General features: G+C 38.6%; 1 protein-coding gene across 1 annotated transcript in view; it reads left to right on the top strand.

Annotated features, from left to right (window-relative positions):
* Nucleotides 1-16,236, top strand: part of TCP10L2 (t-complex 10 like 2) — a 29,027-nt gene extending 12,791 nt beyond the window's left edge. The window contains 14 exon segments of the mRNA XM_030944741.1: nt 5-170; nt 2,301-2,517; nt 4,259-4,398; nt 9,972-10,139; nt 10,933-11,056; nt 11,470-11,576; nt 11,844-11,912; nt 11,914-11,995; nt 12,837-12,937; nt 13,777-13,917; nt 14,582-14,666; nt 15,038-15,058; nt 15,061-15,157; nt 16,047-16,236. Coding sequence (XP_030800601.1) covers nt 5-170; nt 2,301-2,517; nt 4,259-4,398; nt 9,972-10,139; nt 10,933-11,056; nt 11,470-11,576; nt 11,844-11,912; nt 11,914-11,995; nt 12,837-12,937; nt 13,777-13,917; nt 14,582-14,666; nt 15,038-15,058; nt 15,061-15,157; nt 16,047-16,236 — 1,708 coding nt within the window.
* Nucleotides 16,237-23,734: the final 7,498 nt, after the last annotated feature.

The raw sequence follows: 23,734 nt of genomic DNA on the forward strand, positions 1-23,734 counted from the left end.
GCAGAAAATTAATAGACCAGCTCGAGACTGTCAGGAGCCAGGAGTTGACTCACCCTTTGAAACACGATAGAGACCAAGCTCACTTACTGTAGAAAGAAAAAATTGCCCAGAGCAAGTTCAAAGGAACAGCTAGAGTCACTGGAGACCATGTGAAATCAGAAGAAATGCAAGTAAGCTGTCTTCTGTAGCATAAATACGCAGTTCTTATCAACTAATATCCTTCCATGCAAACACCCTGTGTTTTTGCCTGTATCTTTCCATTTTCTACACATGGCAAATTATTGATGCCACTTTAGAATGGTTAGATATACAGTGAAGATTTTAATTTTAATAATATATTGCTTTGGCTTGTGTTTTAAATGTACATCCCTTTCTTTTGTATAGGAAAAAAATAAGGTTGTGCCTACCATTTTTTAAGGATGTTAAAATATTCCCATGTTCCTTATACTTCCTTGTACTGATTTGCTCAGCTGAGCTGACTCTTGAAAAATTTCCAACTCCTGCATAGTGAACTTTCCTACTTGTAAATATTAGGGCTCATTGTGCCACATGCAACACAGTTAATGGCCATCATTCTCATTCCTGTGTTGAGTATTTGTTATTATTTTTTCTTTAAACTATCCTGATCTTTGGCTTTGAGGTATTTTTATGATATCTAGCCCTGTGTCTAACAATCTAACCTGCCTGATAATATCCCCAAGTAATTTATTATGTTTTTTTTCTCAATTCCTTTAGGGGATTCTATCTTTTAAAAGATTTTATTTCAGACTTAGTGATAAAATCATCTCTGATTATCTGTGGCCATTATCCCTATTAAAAACAACTAGACATAATATGACTCGAGGGGCAATTTTCTAAAAGAATCACTGATAAACAGAGAAAAAAATGGTAAACCGTGTGAAACCAATAACAGAGATGGGGCAGCTGAAAGACATATTTTTACAAAATAAAAGAACGGGCAATAGTTAAGCTCAGAAATGTCTGGAACAATGTTCTGCTGCAAAAGGATGTCTAAACCAAATGGATCTATTTGACAGCAAACTGACAATTTAAATTACTTTCATGATCAAAAAAGCTTCAGAACAATTAAAACTGGCAACATAGTACTTTGTTCAAAATTTCTATACTTTATTTTTCATTTGTACATTTTTGAGATACATATTTTTGGACCATACATATAGTGAATGTTTTTTCTCCTTATCTTGCATATTTGTCTACAAGTTGCATTTTCCACAGGAAATGTTTCAGTGAGGCCATTTTAGTATTTTGATTTTAAATGTTTAGAATGTACTCTCTGCACAATATTTTAAAATATCAGTTTTCTTTTCACCTGGGTTTGGAAAAAAAAATTAGAAATTTGACAGCGAATAGTTGTGTTTCTTGACTATGCCTAGCTTTAGAGATGGAATTTGGTAGAATTGTTTTAATTTTTGTTCCCACCTGAAATACATAATGAGTGCAGGTTCAAAAATTTAATTTTCCACAAAACAATGCCAAAATATTTTGGGGTTATTTATCTCTGTAATTCCCAGCTTCAGAAGCCTGCTGCTTCTAGAAAATGTCTGGATGTGCCAAATTCAGAGGTGGCAGCTCACAGCTAAGAAAGGAATGTTATCAGGAAACAAGTGGGCAGACACACAAGTGAAGGCAAAGTGAGAAAGGGTTGCATTTGACAATTGGTTGACTACAGAGCAAATTGCACATTTCTAGCTCATCTCCACCAGTATTCTCTTTGCACTATCCAGCATTAGTGCCCTGAAGGAAAAGGACACTAATGGAGATGGATGCATATGGAAATGTCATCTCGAAATTTCATTACTTTCATTTTCAATTCAATTGAAAATTATGTCTTTGCAATCCCCTGCTGTTTGTGAGAAGGATCTAAGTATTCCAGTCCCCTTTTTAACCACATGAAGATCTGATTACCTGACATTCTTGTCATTAAAATCTACCTTGCATGCTGGCCTTTTCTTAAAGACATTAGTTGACATTTAATGTTGATTATTTGTATGATTAGTTTGAATTTTGTGGTTTTCTTCAGCACAGACTTTTGTCTGCCCATTTTGGAACAATTGGTTTGTTTTAAATATAGGAGTTTGCAAAGTAGTAGCTTTTTTGTTTGGGGGGTGGGTTTCTTTGTTGAAATAATTTCAAATGTGATTTTTTTTTATTGCATACCTTAATACTGTAGACCTTTAAGCAGAACGAAGGGCTCCATGCTTGCTTCTGGATATGTAAGGTGGGCATGCCTAGTTCAGAACAGGGAATGACATGGCACACTTCTATTTTTTCACTGACAGATATTAAAACAGCAGATTGCTGGACTGCAGGAGGAGTTCAAGAGAACTGAGTCCTACTGGCATGCTGCCTGCAGCAAACTGAGAGACCAGGTTGAGTTGCTGACCAGGCAGAATATGGAGCTTTGAGTTGAGCTCAGAGTTTCAGAACATCAGAGACGGAAAGCAGAAAAAAAACCCCAAAGCTATAACTTCCATGGACAGAAAATCAGGCCCCCTGGTACTGGATGATACTATCTGCTTAATACTGTTTGAAAAATTCAGTAGTTTTTCTTTGGAGTTGTCACGTGTGAATACTGTCCCTCCTCTCCTGCTTAGCCTGCAGGTAGGAAAGTCAGCTCTACAGTGAGCCATGTTAAAATAAACTCTTTGTGTAGCCCTCCTCCACCTAGCCTTTTTATCCAGGAGGTGGGCAGCTTTGCCAGGTGATACAGCCAGCCTACCATAGACACTTAGGTCAGATGTCTCCCTCCCCTAACTAGGAAGGAAGTCTAGATAACTAATTTACTTTCAGTGACTAAATTAAAGCCTCCTAAAAAGACTCCTGAAAATAATTCTACTCTTTATATATGTAGTGCCATTTAACTGTTCCATAAAACATCTCTTCAGCCTGGAAAAAATACAGCTGGACCTTCTATTAAATCTTAGTTCTTATTTTAAACTGTAAATTTTAATCTGCTGTAAACTTTCTGGAAGGAAACATCATCAGTGGCCTGCCTTACAGAGGCACAAGTTGAATTCTTGAATAGGAGTTACACTGGGATGAAGCAGGAGGTATAAACAGGGTGGAAAATACAGCTGGCTAATGTAAATGTCTTTGCTAATCTCTGGAAATCAAAATGATTTAATCATACGTTTACAGAGTGTCTTGTAAATTTTTGATTCAATATTTCACTTGTTTAATGTAATGTACTTGTAGGGTTTTCCTTGCTCCGTTAGTATATAACTGAGTAGCTTCTTGTAAGGGAGTTAAAGGAAATTAAAGTTTCTCACTTTTTATACAGGAGAGAGCAAGTCCTGGTGAAATTAAATGGTTCAGACTAGAATTCAAAAAACCCCTGAAATTTGGGTTGAGTGGATCATTTCATTTCCTTGTGTGTATTCAAGGAAGAAAAATACATGCTTTGAGGGATCAGTTTCATCCCATGTGTGTCAAGGAAACTAGAAAAAACAATTATCTCCTAGGTGGTATAGTCTGATGAGATGAACCTTATACTTCCACAGAATGGCCAAACCTAGAAGGAAATTAAATTGAGCCATTTCTCTTAGGCATTTCTCTAATTTTCAAATCTAATTTCTAGTAAGGTATCTTTAAAAAATGTTAAAACCACCAATGGACCTGCCCTTTGCTTTATTGGAGGGAAGTTTTGTGTCTCTTTTTTTATTTGATTGTAATGTAGTCATTACTGAAATTTTTCACCTAACACTTAAATTTCATTGAAAATGTAATTTGAAATTAAATTTCATTTTATTTTTACTTTTTCCAAACCCACCTGCTCTTATGACTCATCATTTTGTATATTATGAAGTTCAGGGAAAAAAAAAAACAATTAGTCACAGCTACAAAATCAAAATACATAAAAATTCCAATAAAAGCAAGGATAAGAAAAAGCTAAGTAACTTCTGCTATTGGCCAGATTTCTGTTTTATTTCTAGCACTTTGCTGATGTAAAACTACTACACAAGACATTGAATATTTTTGTTGTGTGAAAGTATTACTAGGATACTCTATATGAAGATGCTAGAATGGTATCTACAAAGTTTTGTCTGATACTGGGGACTTTCAGATCCTAGCAGAACAGCATGTGGAATTTCATTTATTGTGTCTTAATGTCATAATTTTTATGAAAATAAAATGGCTTTAAATTTGAGTCAGATGGCTTTGAAGGCTGCCTGATTCTACTAGGTGTGACTTGAACTTAAAATTACATATTTATAACAAATTGTCCACTATGTTTCAGAAGCTATTCTGTGAGGGACAGCATCTTCATCCACACCAGAAGAAAGTTCATGGAGAGATAATCACAAGAGCCACATGGTCTCTCACATGGGGCTGAAGACATCTTTGCAAAAACACTTCCTCAGAGATGTGAATAATAAAGTATGCATCCATGCTACCAGTAGTCACTTTTCCAGAGTTTCAAATATATATTTCAGAGAACATTCTTTGGAATCAAAATCTCCACAATTGAAGTGTGCATAAGCATGATCATATTTTCTTGCTTGTGCATAAATATCAATTTATGAATTAATATTAATAAATTTCTTCTTTTCTTCTAGTTTTGCAGTAGCAGGAGAAAAATCATTTCCCCACTGCCTCTTTTCTAGACCTAATGGAATTGTGCACTGTTTTCAAAGTGTTTTCCAAACTTGTTGCACCTGCTACTCCACAGACTGATTTTACAGGGAATTCCCTTGCCTTGGCAAACCATAAATCTAGTATTTTGCCATTCAAGGCTTTACTCGCCAATATGTAACAGTGTCCTTCTCCTGGTTCAACTCAGTGGGAAAACCACTCTGATTTTTAGAAGTTGTGACAAGTTAGCTCAGTATGTCAAGTGAGATTCTTATTTCTGGCTGGTGTGCCCATGACTGCTCCTCCACAGCCAGCTTACCACATTTCTAACACATCTCAACGTTTAGAATTTAGATAAATATCTCTTTCTGCTTTTCTTTCTCTTGGCTTTGTATTTCTTGCTTCATATTATGGGCGGCTTGGATATTACAAATCCCTTTTCTCACTTTTGGTCAGATTTGGTTGAAATCTATGCTTTGTTCAAGTGTACAATCTCTCTGAAATTCATCTTCTCTACTGGAAACTATTCCTTTGGCTAAAGGAAAACTTAGATTAGCCAACACACTCTGCTCTCTGTTTGTATAGAGACTGAAATAAAATGTAAAAGATATCAGATGAGAAGGGAGGCAACTGCTCCACTACAGTGAGCGTGACAGTGTGTCTGTGTTTGAAATTCGCTAGACAGTAAATTCAGTGAATTCTATACGGTTCCAGATATGAAAAGATATATTGATAATTTCCTCCTATGGCACACAGCCACGGGCAATAAAAATTGTGACTTCAGCAACAGTTTTGAGAAGGGGGAAGTTGAGGACAGCAGACTTTCGGACTCACTGCTATCTGGGCTTTTGCCATCTAGCCAGGACTGGATCCGGTCCAACTGGAATCCAGCACAAGCATGAGCTGGACTGGTGGGCATAGTGCCCAGATGTCCTGAGTGAACTCTAAAATGTTTGACACAGACACATGATCTTTATCTGATCTGATGGCACAGAAAGACTTTACAGTGAATGGAGTGGCTGCCAATTTTTTTACTCTAGAAGTCTCAGGTAAATGGAACATTAAACAGAAGCCCAAAATGTGTGTCATAGCAATAGATCTGCACACAATTACTCACTTGCATTTTCCTTGCATTTGAGCTCTTTTGCTAACAGGTGAATGCTTTCCCTCACAGATCCTGTGAATCTGGATAATTCTCAATTTTGGATATAGATTAAAAAATCCTACCATACTACTTCTATGCAAAATTGAGAAACTGAGCATAGGAACACATCTAAGTGAATGGGATAACATTCAGCACCAGAAGGGTTGTCAGGCATTGGAATGGGCTGAACAGAGATGTGGTGGAATCACCATCCTTGGCACTGTTCAAAAAATAGGAGGATATGGCACTTTGGGACATGGTTTATTGGTGGACTTGAAAGTTCTGTGTCAATGTTTGGAACTGATGAATCTTTTGCAACCTAAAATATTTTACGGTTCTAGGGTTGGAAGAAGACGTGCATGTCTTCTCTAACATATGTAAATTAAAGCTAGCTTGGACTGGTAAGTTTAATCAGCTGTAACCAAGAACAAATTGCCATCTGACTTTTTTTTTTGTCAAATCTAATAGAATTTGAGGATAGGCACAAAAAGAGCTGGTGAGCAAGTCTGAATAATTATCAATTTGTATCTTTGTTAAAGATACAAATATTTTTGTAGACATGATTTTATGAAGTAAAAGAAAAAAACATAACCAAGAGATGGTCCACATCTCTGAAAAATAAGTATTCTGGTTACCTATAGTACTTTTAAGGAAGACCTCTATTTGTGCTGTAACATGACTTAGCTGGTGAGGAACTGTCCAGTTCAAGTTCTTCTTTAGTGAGACAAGAGAAATGTCCATTTTAACTGCACATCATTAGTGATTCTTTCAGACTATGAAAGAACAAACAGATGGGCCAAAATAGTTATTATTTATTAATTATTAATGCTTACTAACATGAACACTCTGAAAACATCTTGATTTCTGAATGCAGCTCATCAGCTAGAACGAGTTGCCAGTTTCCTGCCCAACATGCATCTCTAGATAGATTTTTATTATTTCTGTGAAAAAATATGAATTTATTTGCCTGACAGGGTTGGAAGTGGGAGGAGGGATGGGGAATTCCACTGAAAGGTATGCTGATAGCATTCCTTAATGTTTCAGCCAAGGTCAAATATGCTTACTTCCAAACTTAGATGGATTTTGCTGTCTAATCTTGCAAGGGATTTTGATGACTTTGAGCGTGTTATTTCCTTGCCTATGAACATTCTTCTGAGGAATTACTAACCCTCAAGTAGGAAAGGTCTGTGAATATGTGAACAGACTTTCTTAGCATTTGAACTCCACTGCTTCATCCATGAGTACTTGTTGCTTTTTCTCAAGTTATTGATTTGTTAGAGGGAATGTGAACCCTACATGACACAAACCACAAACTGTGGTATTTGAACGTAATAAGAAATCCTTATTTTAGGGAATTGACAAGTGAGAGATTTCTGGGACAATTTGATGAAGAACTTTAGGTATTAACAGCTGGGAGGCAGAAGCTTATTAGAAAATGTAACTGATTATTGCTGAGTATGAAGATCCAGGAGAACATATTTTTAGAATTTCTGCAGTCTAGGTGGGCACTCAGTAACAATACCTCCTCCTGTTCTCCACTGCCTTCCTGATAGCACAGATCTGTAGGACTAGAGGAATTTCAAGAGGTCCCTGCTTTTGCCAAGAGGAAGCTCAGTGTCACTGATAGCAATTCAAACTGTGTTTCACTAGCTCCCAAGATGAAGATACAGAATGAACTGCCTGTATGTTCTTTTATGAAGTTGAGTTTCATTACTAAAATACACCTCTTTTCTTGTCACCAGCTGACAAGGTGATTAATTTTTTTTATGTTTTCTGTGAAGATTGGGAAAAAACCCTATCTACCTTGTGCATGTTGGGACACTCCTTCTTCCTCTAACCCTGTAGCCCCTTTGCATCAAGGGTCTGCATTTACTGGTCATCCACATATTTCCAATTTTAAAAAATTGAGATAATTTCCTCGCTTTATTTATGAAAGTAAGGGAATTGAAAGAATCTTAATCAAGAGCCCAGTCATGTGTGATTAGTCCAAATGCTTAGTATTTGAGTTTCTTAAAAAGTGCACAGCAAAGTTGTAATGGTTGCCTGGGATACAGTAATGGCTCTGAATTTTCAAATGATCTCTTAGACTGACATTCCTCTGAATGAAAACAGAGACTGCATGTGATTCATGTAAACCTGTCTGGATTCCTTTGACATTATTACCTTAAAAATAGGTATACTAGTGTATGCAACGCATGAAAAATGAAATCTGGCTTTTACAATGGCATGTGTAACAAGAGCTGTTCTGCATGGATGCTCCTTCAGTTGAATTGGCTGATACATCTCATCATGTTAATGGAAACAGTGCTACTTTCTCTGACTACATCTAGCCATAAAGTATCTTCTATTTACAAGTCGTATGTAAGGTTTTTACAAGCTTCAGTTGCAATATTCTTTCTATAATAAACCACAAGGAAAACAAATGCTGCCACATGTTTGTGTCTCGCTGAAGCTGATGAATATTTGAGCTGCTGTGGCCCTATTGGCACTTTCTGAAGATGGTGAGCCAGCTGGCTCAAAACTAACCAGGCAGCAGGAAAAGAGTTAATCTCTGCCTGATTCTACTCAATGAACCAGGTTAATTTCCCTCTGTAGCTGCTCTTGCCTCATAAAGGAGGGAATGGAAACACGTGGCTGGGGACAGAAGAAAATGAGTGAGACTCCAGCAATCTGGGCTGAAATTGGTTTGGGCTGCTGTGAAACTGCTGCAATGGCTTTTCAAGTTCTTTTAAATGATTTGGCAGTTTCAGTCCTGAGATATTTAGCAACAAAATGATGGATTGTGCATTCTTTCTTTCTTTCTATCTCTCTGCAATTTCTGAGCTAATATCTCTTCATCAGAAATAGTCTTAAAGGTCCTCAGTTCTATACTTTTGTCTCAATCTGAAGTCCCAGGCATATTTTGACAGTTTGCCCATCCACTTTTATTTGAAAACCTGATTATGTTTGAAGAACTCAGGCATATCCACACAATCTGCCTGCAGAAAATATCACCAAATGTAAAATATAAATCATATTCTTTTTAACAATAAATTCTATTAATTTATATACTTTCTAGTAACCTTGTCTGAAAGAGGTAATCAGTTGCCTTTCTCTTGCTGAAAACTGTTTTATGCTTGGAGGAAAAATTTAGCCTTTTAAAATCCTACAGTTTTCTGGTGTCGCGATATAATTGCTTTCTTTGTTTCTTTCCTGTAAGCATACATTAAATTGTAATGTCATTTAATAATATAAATAAGGCATCACCAACCACAGCTGCAGCAGATACCCTAAATTTCACCCTGATCACATGGAGAAAATTTTACAGCTGTCAAACATTGACCATTGTTATCAGAGAAGGAGCAGTGCAGTCTTCCTGTCTGTGCTTTGCTAGTCCCATGTCCCTTGCGCAATAGCTCATGGACTTGAGTAAGTTAAGCTGATGGCAAATATATTTTTTCCATTAATAGCTTACACGCATCTTCTCAAGCAGCCACTCTTCAGTGTGTGAGACATTTCAAAATCAGAGTTATTGGTGCCATTTCCAACTTTTTTTTTATTGTTTCTTTGTTTCTTACCATAATGTACTTGGGAGCTGCAAACACCTGAGAGTCATTGTGTAAATCCTGTAAATCCCAAGTATCTCATGGTGGTCACGCAGGAATATTTTATGTTTTCTCTGTGCTCTGCTCTAAGGTCTGCATGAAAAATTGTGGAATTGCTTTTGAGTCTCCTTGATCTTTCAGTCTAAACAACTGCTATAGTTTGTTTGAAAATTTTTGCATCTCATTTCCCTTCTGTGGCTCACACATCCCTTAGGGTCCTACAAGTCTTGTGTCAGCCTTGATTGATGGAGATGTTTGAGATCAAAACATAGAAAGGTTGGATATGCAGCAAGTAAAAATGAACTGTTGTGCTTATTTTACTGGACTCAGCTCAGTTGTGATAACCTAGAAAGAGCGGGCAGGTTGGTGGGAGTGAGGGATGAGAGCCTTTCAGCAGCTGCTGGCCTCACACTCTGCCTCTTGGATTAGACTTGACTTGCATTGTTGCCCAAGCACAGAGAAATGTGGGAAGCAAAATAAGACCCCAAATGCAGAGTTATGTATAAAATACGAGTGTGTGCTTGAGTGTGTCTCTGTGGATATGCCCCCACACACAATTAAATATTTAAGTTTTAACAACTTAATGATTTGAAGATGTTTACTTAATATTGAAGATATTAACTTAATACAAATGTATTTACACCTTTTAGGACATAAATAGCTCTGTACAAAAAGGTGATCCTTTGAGATCAGTGACAAAGGAACATCAAGAAGAGAAAACATCTAATTGCTCCATTGGTAGAAACACAGCACCAGCTGGCAGGAGGACCCTTCATCAGGAAAGACTTTTGAAACAGAAAAAGTAAGCCAGCAGCAAGGTCTATTTAAACTGCCCTTATTTTCTTTTTATGATATCATTCAGAATCTGTATTGGGATCCTGATCCCCACATGGCTGCTGCTTGGCCCTCTTTCCCTGGAACTGCAGATTTTTTGGTCAGTAGCTATCTAAGAGGCTGTTCATACATTGAGCTATTTACACACCTGCAGGGAGAGTGCGAGTGTATGCTTTGAAACCTGTCCCCATAGTTCCAGAAGAAGCTCAGGGGTGATCACACGCACCAAGAACTGGGGCACTGCATGGGCCAGTGGTTCCCAGTGAGGTCAGGGGCTTGGAGAACCAGGGCAGCTCATGGAGTCCAGCAGGGCTCTGCCTATTCCACAGCCTGGGAGGAGGGCAGGCTCTGTGTGGAAGGAAGGACCAGACCAAAACCCCAATTGTCAAAGCCCATAGTGATGAGACAGACGTGGGGTCATAACAGAAAGTCATCCCATGGGTCAGGGCTGGGATTTGGATTAGCCGGGCGAGTGGCCAGGCACAGACATTAGTGCAGTGCAATCCACCATGGAGCAAATGAAGTGCAGCTCCCAAGAGAAGAGATGGGGGAACTGGGGGGGACTTGGCCCTGTCTGACACTTCTTCCAGCTCTTCCATCCTCCCTTCTTTCTCTACAGCAGTCTGAACCAAGCTTAGACACCTGTACAAGATCCACACACAGACAGCTAAGCTCTTAGGAAGGAGAAGAGTATGGCACATTCTTGCCATATGACTGATAACTCCCATACTGAAGTGAAGCATGACTGTAAGCCAGGGCCTCTTCATTTTTCTTCAGGTTGTACGTCAGCCCTCTCCTACTGGAAGAAGATATAATGGTAGGAAGTCACCTGGAGCTCTCTCACATCTGAGTGTGTGTTTCAAGGAGCTCAGCTCACCTTCCTGTGTAAAAGGAAAGATCTGTGGAAACCTCCTGCCTGCTTAAAGTGGTCTGCAAATGACTTGGAGAGACTGGTCCCCAGCTCTTGACTCGTAGAGAATGTGAGCCACTAAAACATGTCTATGATTCTTAGAAGTATTTTTGAATTAATATTTTACAGGAGAGGGAAAGCAGATTGTGCTGCCACCTACTTATTCACTGAGTTTGTTGTCCCAGAGGTTCAGGAGGTGGGAGAATGGATGTGGACTGCATTTCATTTTGGTCCAGGACAAAGCACCTTTGGGAGGATGAACAAGCTGCTAGCAAATATTATCAGTATAAGTAGCAAGACTCTGAGAGCTAGCGTCTTTAAAAAGCCTGAGATACGTATGGGAATGTTATTCAGCAATTTTCATGTGCTTTCAATGACCCCTTTTTCTTTGATTTTTCTTACAGGGATACTTTTGCCCATTTCATATAGCTCAGAAGACACCTTCCTCTCACATAACTACAGGAAGGACACTTGCACCTTTGCATCCTGCAAGAACAATGAAGAAACAGAGGTATTTCACCATGTAACTCTATAAAATAGAGTTACAGTGAATCTGTGGTATTAGTTTTCATAAACAGCATGCTAACTCCCATTCATTTGGCAACAATACTCTCCTGGCTTTATTTTTTTGCCTTTACTCCTTATATAAGTGCAGTCTTAAAAACAATATTGCAATGGCTTCAAATAATAGGCTAGATTCCTATGTTAATATGTTTCTGCACAGCTGTTGAACATTAATAGATTTATGTTGTTAGTTAACATTTTAATTTTGTCTCAGGAAGGAGAAGAAGCTCTTAAAAAGACAGGAAAATTGCTAAGAGCTCAGAATAAAGTGACTTTTGTGACCCCCACACAAGAGAAATGGCATAGCTGCATATGACAACAAAGTATCTACAGACAGTCCTCCTGCTTTTCTGGATGATGAAGTAAAGGTTTGAGCTACTTAAAATTCCAGATCTTACATGAGCAGCAACTGTGTTCTTTCCATCTGTGAGGAGAAATAAAACACACTAAGAAAAAGAAAGTATTCTGTTCCCACTTCCTATGCCATGCAGTAGACACAGCTTTAGAGAAGGATCTGGCAACTTTAAGCATGGTGTTTATAGTTATTTAGTGAAGCATGTCATTGCTCTGTGGGGAGCAGTTCTCCCTATTCCTTTAGATTCCACAATTCAAAATTTACCACATCTTTAAACTGTAATTACCATCAGCTCATAACTGCCCTGGATGCTGTGTGCCAGATGTCACTTGACTTAAGGCTTCTTTACACTGCCTGAGACTGCAAAGAGCATTTATGGTAATGGTAAACTGGAATTGTAACATCCAGAATAGCCCTTAGTTACATAGATAGCACCACCTCACAGCTAAGAGCCGTGTAATTTGCTTTAGAAAAGTGACTCTAGCTAATACAAATACCTTTCTTTGTAAATCAGTAACCCAACACTCAGAGATGGTTCTGCTCTCTGTTTCTGTGTTTATTCTCTCCATTTTGTACAGCATAATTTTGACAGAATGCACTTTTATCCCCTCATTTTTGGATTTCTGTTTTGTTATCTTTTGGTTTGCAAATGGAAGAAAACTGGAATTAATGAACAACATTTCTAGTTACAAATAGAATATGAAAATTCATTGCAAATACAAGGTAATACCAAATAGAAGAGAATCTTCCCTCTGTGTGTGAAAGTAAATAATTTTTTTGTACAGTTGTTTTAAGTTAAGGAACCTATTTTTTAAAACATATATAACACTGACTTCAGGGTTTTCATAATATAATCTCCAAAATCAATATTATCTAGAAGGTCAAAGTTACATCAATAAAGGAGAAAGCATGGGGAAGAGGTGCAGGAAAAAATAGAGTATCATGATGGAAAGGTAAGAGAAAATAGCTTTTTTTTTTTTTGGTTGGGAGATAGTCCCTTTTTTGTGAAAATTCTGATTAGATTGGACAAAGCTGTAGTGCATCTTCTGGTTGCCTTCTTCTTTGAATGTTACCAAAAGAGTTATACCATGGTAACTGATATATCCTGAACCGAAATAACTGCTACAGTATAATCAGGAAAAATGATTAACCAGAGGCTATGCTGGGTATAAAGTCTTCTCTGACTAAAGCCCTTTTTGTAGAAGAGCATATCAATGACGTTATTGCCTGCTGTCGATAAGAATTCTCAAGCAAATGTTTAGGTCTGTGCATGCAGCCAAAATTCTGTAGTACTGAAGGTGCATGCAGGGTTACTTGGAAAGAAATGGTTCTTAACTTACCACATCAGCAATCTGCATAAATTCATCAAGTTCAATCATTTTGATTCACACTGTCCAGAACCAGGCATCTCTCAAGTGTCATGTGTGGAAGATGTACAAGCATATATTAAATGAGTCTGGTCAATAATTCACTAAAGTTGGTCAAGAAGAAACCTGACTGTCTTCCCTATTGCTGCAGTGCTGTGCACCTTATTGTGCTTAACAACAAAACAAAGTGGTGGGGAGAAAACTTGGAACATGTGCTACAAGTAAGTTCATCTTGTGAAAAAAAAATTTATTTTGGCCTCTTTTACACACAAATGAGGCAAAAATAATGCCTGTTCTGCAAAGATAACCTTTGAAATACAAAGATGTAGCGTGACTTCCTTCAAGATCCAATTTAATTGGAAGGCAGTGCAGTGCCGCTCATTTCCTTTGACTTCACCTCCATTGGATGCTCTGTGTGTTTGAAGGTAGAAGAGGAGCTTTCTGATGGACACCGAATCCTCACTTTCCATGATGGTACTTAAAAGGAGATTGGGTCTGATGAAAGCATGACAACAATCAGCTTTTCCAATGGAGATGTATTGAAGATCATGCCAGATCAGAGGGCGGTTGGTAACTTTTCATTTTCTTTAAGAAAAATAAAATTATTAACTGATTTTCCAGCAAGGTTCTACAATTTATCTATATCTATCAATTCTGAGAGTAACTGATGAGGAAGGGTGTTGGTTAAACAACCCTGAGCAGTGAAACTGCTTCATCTACAAAGAAAGAAGTTCAAAGGCATGAAGGTAACAGTCAAAGAAGGAAAAAATATGTAGGTAGTCAAGCAGGAGACTGAACAAAGGCAAGGAGCATGGGCAGCCATCTGAAGCAAGGACTGGTTTTTATACATTTTCATACATCATTTGGCGTTATGTAAATAAAAATAGCTAATAACAATGTGGGTTAAAGTGGAAATTAGTGAGGCCTTTGCAGCACTGGGAATTTTTAAAAATTAATAGTTCATGGATGAAAGCATAGAGGTGGGAGGATGACTTTCATGTGCACACTGTTCTCCTGCACTCTACAGAGGTGAAAGTAGCATCATCTGGACACAACCATGAGGGTGAATGAGAGGAAGAAACAACAATATGAACATAGCTATTTTTATGGATGACAGATGCAGAATATGACCTTGAAATGACTTTTTAAGGATGGCTTACTTTTGAGCACGTTGTTATGGTTGAATCTGCTTATGCAAATATTGTGAATATCATCTCACTCTCCTTCCAGATTTATTATTATGCAGATGCACAGACAACTCATACTGCTTATCCAGATGGCCTGGAGATGCTGCAGCTCCCTAATAATCAGATAGGTATGCAAGACCTCACAATGTGAACTGTATGTGCAAATTTATTTCTATTATGAAAGTGTAGTTTGAATTCTGACTCTTGCAGATTGGGTGTTTTCTTGCCATTTCACATTGTCTTTTGCATTTCACTTTCAGTATATTCCATCACTTCACTTCTCAGTTTCCTCCTACAAAGCAAATATAATAATGGAATGTAAATGTAGTTCTTCCAATTCTGATTATCTGATTATGCGATTCTTTAATTTCTTTTACCAGTATTGTAAATATAATTTGTATCCTCACTACAATGTCAAAAAAAAAAAATCCTGACCTAGCTTTGTATAAGGCAACCTGAAAGAACACTAGACAGACTTTTTACATCTTCTTTTCTACAGAAAAACATCACCCTGATGGCGCACAGAAATTGTGTTCCCAGATCACACAGTGAAATGCCTCTACAGTGATGGACTGAAGGAAACTTCTTTCCCAGATGGCACAGTGGTAAATGTAGAAAAGTAAGTCCCGTGTAACTAACAGGGACCACACTTTGGACGCAGGTACAGCAACACTGACATTTAGAACTGTGGTTGGATTTTGTATAGCTGGGAAATTTCCAGATGAAGGGGAAAAGGATTTGTGAGATAACCCTTGTTATCTAACAAGGGTTTTGCAAGAATGTAGCACTGAAAATTCACTTCCACCTGAATGATAGGTGACGATTGACCGCTGGCAAAATGACTGTGAGATATTCCTCATTTAGTTCCATGTAATTTTACACTGGCCAGAGTATCTGGGAGATCACCTGTTGTCAGTGTTAGCAAATGTGGGTACTAAAGGACTCAGGATGAGGGCTCCTGAGCTCTATTCCCAGGTGTTTGGCTCCCCCTCTAATATTGGGCAAGGACTGAGATTATCTCAGTTGGTTACAGCATGGTGCTATTAAAACCAAGACTGTGGGTTTGATCCCTGAAAGGGATCACTTAAGGGATTCACTTAAGAATTGGACTTGAGGGTACTTGTGGGTCTTTTCCTAGTCATACTCTGTGAATCTGTATTGTGTGTCTATTCCTCCATGCAAAATGAGAAAAACAGCTTTGGGACTCTTATACATCTCTCTTCTGAGGAAGAGGAAGGATCCTGCTGTAAAATGGATTTTCTGCCTGCAAAATGCCTTGAGAACCCTGCATGAAGTAATGTAAAATTTGGATCTCACCATCCATTAGCTATTCTATTACATATTGAAGTCTTTTTGTGAGACCAGATTTCTAATGCCATTCCATGTACACCCTGAGGTTTTCCACATGACATTGTTTTCCTATCTCATTGAGTTACATTAGACAGCTCTGTGAGACAGGTTAATAAAAGGCAGTGTTTTCTCATCACTTCATTCATTGCTACTTCCAGGAACAGAAATAAACTAGTGCTATACAGTGATGGCCAAAGGGAGAGTCACACTGCACAGTTCAGGAGGAGGGAGTACCTGGATGGCACCATGAAAACTCTGCTCTGCAACAGCAGACAGGAAACCAAGTTCTCCACTGGACGACTCCAAATCAAAGATGAGGAGGGTAATCTCATCCTAGATAAGAGGTGATTCCTCCCTGCAGAAGGCTGCACTGTACCTATGTAGCTTAAGGCATATTCTTGGCAGGTCAGAACTGTTAGGAAGATCTAACTTGTGAAAATGAATGGATGGATCCATAGAGCTGAAATTACTTTGGCTCAGCAACTGCTGCTTAGATTGGAATAACATTACCTGAATGAAGACTGAAGGAGAGGCAGTCATGCGTTTTTTGTGTGTTCCACACTAAAACAAATACCCACAGTATTTCTCACCAAAGTGTTTCTTTCATGGTACTGATCACAATTTCTCTAATTTTTCTGCAATTTGTTGTGAAAGTGACTACAATTAATAACTATGTTATAAAAGCCCAAATATACAGTATTTGTATGACCCCAAATATATTCAGTGCTGCCTTATGCTGACTAAAATAAATCTACACGGGGTATTTATTTCCTGCGTTAATCATCAAAAAATGTGTGGAAGTGATTAATGTTTTCTGTTTGTTTGGATTCTTTGGAGCAGACTTTTCCAGCATGTATCAAGGCTTATCATGAGCTGGACATTAGACCAAAACCTGAGCAAGAGTGGAGAGAACAGTCACAGCTCTGGATGTTCCTTCCAACGAAAGTTTTTAAAAATTATATGATCATAATCTAAAAACTCTGCCTCATGCATTTGAAAATAAAATGTAATGTTTATTCCATCCTAGTGATTATTCTGGATCTACTGAATCTTTCTTCTTCCTCCAGCAGTCTTTCCTCTGTGTTGCTTTGTCTTTGAACTAACCTTTCCCACTATTGCTTTTATTGTTCCTGTAGTGCAAAAATATTTCTGGTCAGTGAATCTCTCCATCTGTAAGGTTCTTTGGATGGCACTTGATACTTAGAGGGATTAATAATTTATCAGATGCTGCTTTCAACTGCCTTCCCCGTAGACTGCCTGTCAGAAAGCCATAGAATAGTTTGGGTTGGAAAGGACCTTAAAGATCATCCAGTTCCAGCTCCCCCTGCCATGGGCAGGGACACTTTCCACTAGATCAGGTTTCTCAAAGCCCTATTCAACCTGGCCTTCAATGCTTCCACTGAAGTGAATTTTTCCAAATCACTGAAACTCTTCTCTTGTAGAGCTCAGCTCATTACCTGCCCACTGACTGAGATACCCAATTATCTCCTTATGCTCTTCAAATTCCTGTAGTAACAAATATGCTCCCATAGCATCTGCTTTAGCCTTTTCTCACACCTAAGTGCAAAAATGGCAACATTATGGAATTGCTCCCTCTTTTCTGTTTCCAGAGGCACAGACAATCAACAAATCACCACTCAAATTGCAGAGTATCTTTCAAAGAAAGAGCAAGAAGCATTGCTGATATTGATCATACACATACTTCATTTTATCAATGTAATTATGAAGCTGTGATCAGTTTGATATCAGCTAGTGTAATGATAAAATTGTATTGTTTTTCCTTAACTGCTTCATAGCACTTCTGCTTTCAACTACTGAAATAGTTAATATATTTTATTTGTTTTGTAAAAGAAAACTCTAAAATAAAATCAAGACATCATTCCTTTCCATGTGTTTCACTAAGAATTTCAGTTTGTGCTACCTTATGCTGACCAGAACAGATCTATGTTGATTTTTTTCCTCAGTTAAGCATCAAAAATAAGTGAATGTTGCTAGTGTTTTCAGTTTGGTTGAGAAACTAGATACTATACCAATGTTCTATAAAGGACTATTGTTTTTATTTCCAAGAATTCCTCTAACAAAAGGTCCCTGTTTTCCAGTTAAAATGCTGACATTCTTTTTGTTTCTGTAGTAAATCAGAAAACAGATTTTGCTCACAGCTTTAGCCTTAAATCACTGTTTACTGTTCAATAACCTGTTACTGAATCACTGAATCCTGTGGATAAGTAATCTCTCTTAACTGTAAACTAAACAAGGAACAATTATGTTATCATGTTGCTTGCTCCTTGCTTCATTCATTAAGCACTCTTGACTCTACTTGCACGAAGCATTTTGGAATAATTTGGCCCTGTATGATGTGTGACACATGGGGAATATGTGTAAGGCAGTCTCTAGAGCTGTGCACAAGTGTGATTTTGAAGCACTTTTTGCCAACCTGTGTCGGACCGTTGTTTTACCAAGATGCGTTTTTATTCAGGTGTTATTTTATACCATAATAATAAATGGATTTTTGACATAAAGGGCACACATTGGGTTTGGAAACAAGGAGGCAGGAAATTCACCTGCATGAATGACAATCTCTGTCGGGTATGTTATAACTGAGAGTCCTTCACAGCTGAATTCTGACACATCCCACTTAGTTTTTCACAGGCTGATTCTCACACCGTCTCTCCTCCACCTTCCACTTGACTCAGTTAACCAGAAGCATGGCTCTACCATTTAGAGCTCATAGATATAGGAACAAAAATAACCCCAAAATAATCTAAAGTGTGACTGCATATTGTGCTTAAATTGCAGCAACACACATGGCTATTTCTCAATGGTTTTTTGTCCTGGAGGATTTACAATGAAATTTTCATGAATCCTTCAAGGAGACGGAACACGTTTGGGAATTACCACTTCTGTCTTTTCACAGGTTTTCCTGGCATTAGCAAAAACATGCTACAGCCAGTATTTGGCCTCAGTTTTTTTCACATTTAAAATATGCTGTGGCTTGTGAACAGAGCTAGTTCCATTCAGACAGCCAGAGGTGTGGGCCTCTGGTCTTTATCAGAGGAAATATCTGTGTGGTTAGCTCAGAGTTGCAGAAGTCAGGTGTAGGTAACCACCAACTGAGCTGGGCAGACTTGTGTGGAGAATGCCCAGCCTCCAGGGATTTGTTTATTTTTAGCTTCACCTTTTGCTTGGAAGGATATTTTTGGCATGCCATTTTTTTCTCCATCTAGGAAGCCAGTGTTTTTCTTGGAAGTGCTCTGGTAGTTTTCTTAGTTAGGACAACCACCTTAGGAATTGATCCTCTTGGAGCCTGCAGGGTAGGTTGTGGAGAAGAAGCAGAAGTACATTTGGCCACTTTTTCATAAGCAAGTAAGCCAGGCACTCTCACCAGCTTTGCTCCAAGGCACACACCTTCTGCCAGCCTTCATCCCAACTATTTGGTTTGGCCTGGAAGTGTCAATCTGCTTGTAGTTCAGCAGTTCAACAATACTGTGGAAAAGTTTTCTTCTCACAGTGTCATCCATGGAACAGGATGACAAGGCTAAAAACAAGGCTGGATTTTGGTTGAGTTCTAAAAGCCAGGGTTTGAATTTGTCATAAACATTCTCATGGAGATGGAACTTCCACAGCTTCAAGATATCTCTTGTATCAGAGTCACCTGCCTTCACTTCCATCTTACTTTAAGGTGACTTTCTTTGCACTGCTGCATTACTGGCACATGATACTAACTCTGTATGTTACCCTGCTCTGAGCAAATTCTCTTGGCTAAGGTCATAAAGCCCAATGCAAAACCAACAGTGGACAGTAGGAAAATGCCTATTGGTTCCAATGCTCTTTTCCTCTTCCATCTTGTGCTGATGCAACTCTCTGATAATCTTCTGCTATTCCACCAATAAACTCCTCTCCAACTCCTGAGGAGCAGGGCACCTTCTTGTCTCGTCACTTCCCTCTCAAGGCAATAATGTTCCATAGAAATACACATGGATTCTAAATGAAATACCAGTTCCCACTGCCTACAATAGTAGTGAGTGATGGACCCCACCTATTTTTATGAGTAGGAAATGCATTTTGAGTTACATTGCACAGAGCAATTCTTATACAGACACTTCATGAAATGTGCTCCTCCCTACCCAGATAGTTCAACATACACAAGACTCAAACTAAAGACCTATCAAACTGGCTGCTAGCATAGAGGAAAAATGTCAATGGATCTGTAGATTTTTTCACTCAGTTTTATTTTTCTGGAAATCTACAGTGATGAAACCCTACAGTGTAATTGATCCTGAAGATTAGACTCCATATTTGGGGCAGAGTGTTTGTTGGATGAGAGAAGAGTGTCTGATCTGAAGATCATTCTGATAAAACATTAACATATCAACCCTCACCCTCTCTCAGAAAGTAGCAAGCAGAAAAATGCAAAGTGAATGGTCTGTATGCTAGACAAGACCCTGTCATATCCTGTTATTTTAGTGGCACCCTTGCTTTTTCTTTTCAGATTGAGTTTTAGACTCCAGAATGAATAACCTCTGCCTTCCAAACAACTACAGTAAAAAAGCGAAAAAGTCACACGTGGGTATACTGCCTTGAGCAATGTGCAGTTGAGTTGAGAAAGGATACTTTTCTGTGGAAAAAAGCCCTTTTATTGGAATAGAAAGCTTTTTTCCCAGAGAACAAATGTAATCTTCTGATAGCTTTAATTTAACTTTAATTTTCTTGTTTTGAAAATGTCAGAATATCCTCTTTTCATTTTTTAAGAGACAATGGTTCAGGAAGACTTTTTTTAAATGCCAATTTAGTTTTAAAACAAAAAGCCCAAATGTGAAATGAAATGCTTTGCCATTGTTAAAATGTAAATTAACATAATTCAAAAGTTTAACAAGTCACAGAATAGTTCAGGATTCTCATTACTTTATGTGAATGTGGAAAAAAATTTAAAAACCTTTCAGGAAGGAAAACCATATTTCTCTCTCCATTCTCACATTTGTGGTTCTCTCTTATGATGTACCTATGTCATAGCTGTCCAAGGCATAGAGAAGTGTCCAGGAGGTTTTTCAGGAAGGCTGGGAAGCAGGACGGCGGGGTTAGAAGCATATGATTACCACAGGACTTACTTTCCTGTGAATCATTAGCCCTGTAGTGCAAAGCGGGTTAAAAGAAGTCCTGGACCATCTTACATTCTGTAGTGAGGGAATTGTTGGCTAAAAATAGAAGGGATTTGAAGCAAACTTTAGTCTAGGGTGGGAAGAATAAGGCTCCTATTGGAAAGAGACTTTAGGCATCATTAATGGCTGAGACTGGGGCCAAAATTTGAACTTCTGTAAACAATGACTTTCCATATAGCAAAATAATATGTAATTCTATATTCCAATATTAATGTGTATACGAATATGTTTAGTGATGTTCTACAATTAGACCTGCAGTAATCTTCCATCTCAGGTTTAAATTGGTGTTGGAAGATCTAAACTGCACTGGGATTATTCCTGAGAATCCCCTTAGAGATAAGAGACAGTCTGAATTGGAACTATCTTTAGTGAGAGCTTTCCTTGAGTGAGGGGTTTACAGGCAACAGGAGGTAAACATGGTAAGCAGTTACTGAAGTATGGTCATGATTTAATAGGACTTACATGCAATAACATGAAGGAGAAAGTAGCATTGCTGTGTCTGTTGCAGTCAGTCATTTTTTTCAGCCCCAGAAATTCAGGGGCTTGCTGCTGAGCTTGCATACAAACCTAACGTGATGATCCCAGAAAATGATGGTTATTTTTGCTTCCACTATCTTTCCTGGGAATTCTTTGCTTTGTCTGCTTATTAAACAGCACTATGTCACATGCTAAGAAAAAAATGAGTAACAATCAACAAGCAACCAGAAAACAAAAAAGACAAACACACCAAAAAACTCACCATACCAAACTAAACAAGATTTACAGTAGCTGGTTCAAATCCTGGGGCAAAGATTATGAAATTAAGAAAAAATTATGTAGTTGGACACAGCTATGGTAAGAATTTGGATGAGTCACCTTACAGACTGCAGTTAGCTTTGTCTTTTCTGCACTGCTTGACAATGCTATTAGCAGTGTTTCTGCTATTGAACATGCAGCCAGTGTGTGGTAAACTATGCCATCACAGTCTCCACTAGGTAATCATAAATTAAGCTGTTGATAATGTCTGAACAATGAAGCTTTCTTTGGTGGTTTGTTCATATCAGTTTATATTAATGAACTTCTTTCATACCTCTGGCATTCAGGGAATGAAATTAAACTTCAACATTCAGGGAATGCCAGCTTACAGGAAATTGGCTCAACAAACCTAGATATAACGAATGTCTGCTTCAATTTCCCAGATAATTAAATGCCAAGAAAAGAAAACAAGACACTTTAACTAAGAAAGAACACCTATCCACTTTTGTTAAAGTCATATGACATACAAGCAGAAGATCTTGAAGTGCAATTATGAAGCACTGACTCTAGGGTTAGGCCCTGGTCTAAATGAATGAAGATAAATTTCACTCACTTCACTATGTATAAATGTGTGCCCAGATGAATTCTCATCTATTCACCAGCTTTCATTCCCAATGGGTTCTGTGTTCAGCCCCTTCCTTAATAACGTGTAAATCCACCTGTGAGTTTGCAGACATTCCACAACGCAGAAACCACCACAGCTTCTCTGACTATGCTGGAGTTTAACACCCATGTACTGCTGCCGCCAACCAGCACCCAGAGGCAGAGAGCTTGAAATCATAGAACCAGAATGATTCTGGTTCTATGATCAGGTTGGAAGGAACCTTAAAGACCATCCAGTTCCAACCTCTCTGCCATGGGCAGGGACACATCCCACTACCCAAGTTGCCCCATGCCCCATCCAACATGGCCTTCCCCATGAGGAGAGTAGGATGCCATTCTCTGTGACACCATGGAACACAGAGCATTCAGTAGATAAGCATCAACAAGCTTATTACCCATTGCCTGTCTCAGAGCTCTGGAGGGTTTCAGGCACATGACTGGGGAGGGATTCATCTGGCTACTCCTTTAAACCCCAAAGCTAGTGTCCTTTGAGGCGGCTACACCTGCTACTGTTAACCTCACACACTCGGAGTCAGTTATTGTTTCACTGCAAAATGAGCACTGTTGTTGGGGGTGAGGGAAGAGCTTGTCTGGCAGTGGAACATGTGGTGAAGCAGGGAGAGTCTGCCGGCACCCTGCTGCTGGTTGAGGCCTCAGCACAGACAAATCTGTGCTGTTTGCTGCCTGCTAGACTGAAGCATGGCTTGTGCAGTCTTTCTTGGCCATGAGAGAGCAGATGTCTCATGCCACAGCAAACTCAACTATCACTTATTTTCTTGCATTTCAGTGAATATATGCTGCTAGCTGAATTTCTGCCTGAATATTTTATATATACTATGCAGCAAAATCCCTACAGCCTTTACAATAAACTAAACCATATCAGTTTTATAACTGTGCGTTGGCCATGTATAACCGCATAAGTGGCAATTTTCATTTAAGTCATGTCCAAGACTGATGGGCACCTTTATATTGATCTTGTTCCAGGCAAAAGCATGTTCATTGCATTGCTGCCTGTAGCTGCAGCTTTCATTCCCAAGGTAACAGAGTTTTTCCTCATGGTTCCTGTGCAATAGAAGAGCTGTCATTGAAATGACTACATAAAGTCCTGTGAAAAAATAAAGAGTGAAAACCAGCTCCTTAAACCGCAGGCCACAATGTCCTGTCTCCTGTGCTGATTCAATGTCAGTGATACTGAGGTCCTCAATAAGGTCAGAACACCTTTTTCCTGCTTCTCTGCCCCAAAATTTTATTGCTGAACATGGCTTATATGTCATGGGATACCCCTTTCATCA

This window comes from Camarhynchus parvulus, chromosome 3 (genome assembly GCF_901933205.1).
Source record: "Camarhynchus parvulus chromosome 3, STF_HiC, whole genome shotgun sequence".
In the NCBI taxonomy this organism is placed as follows: Eukaryota; Metazoa; Chordata; class Aves; order Passeriformes; family Thraupidae; genus Camarhynchus; species Camarhynchus parvulus.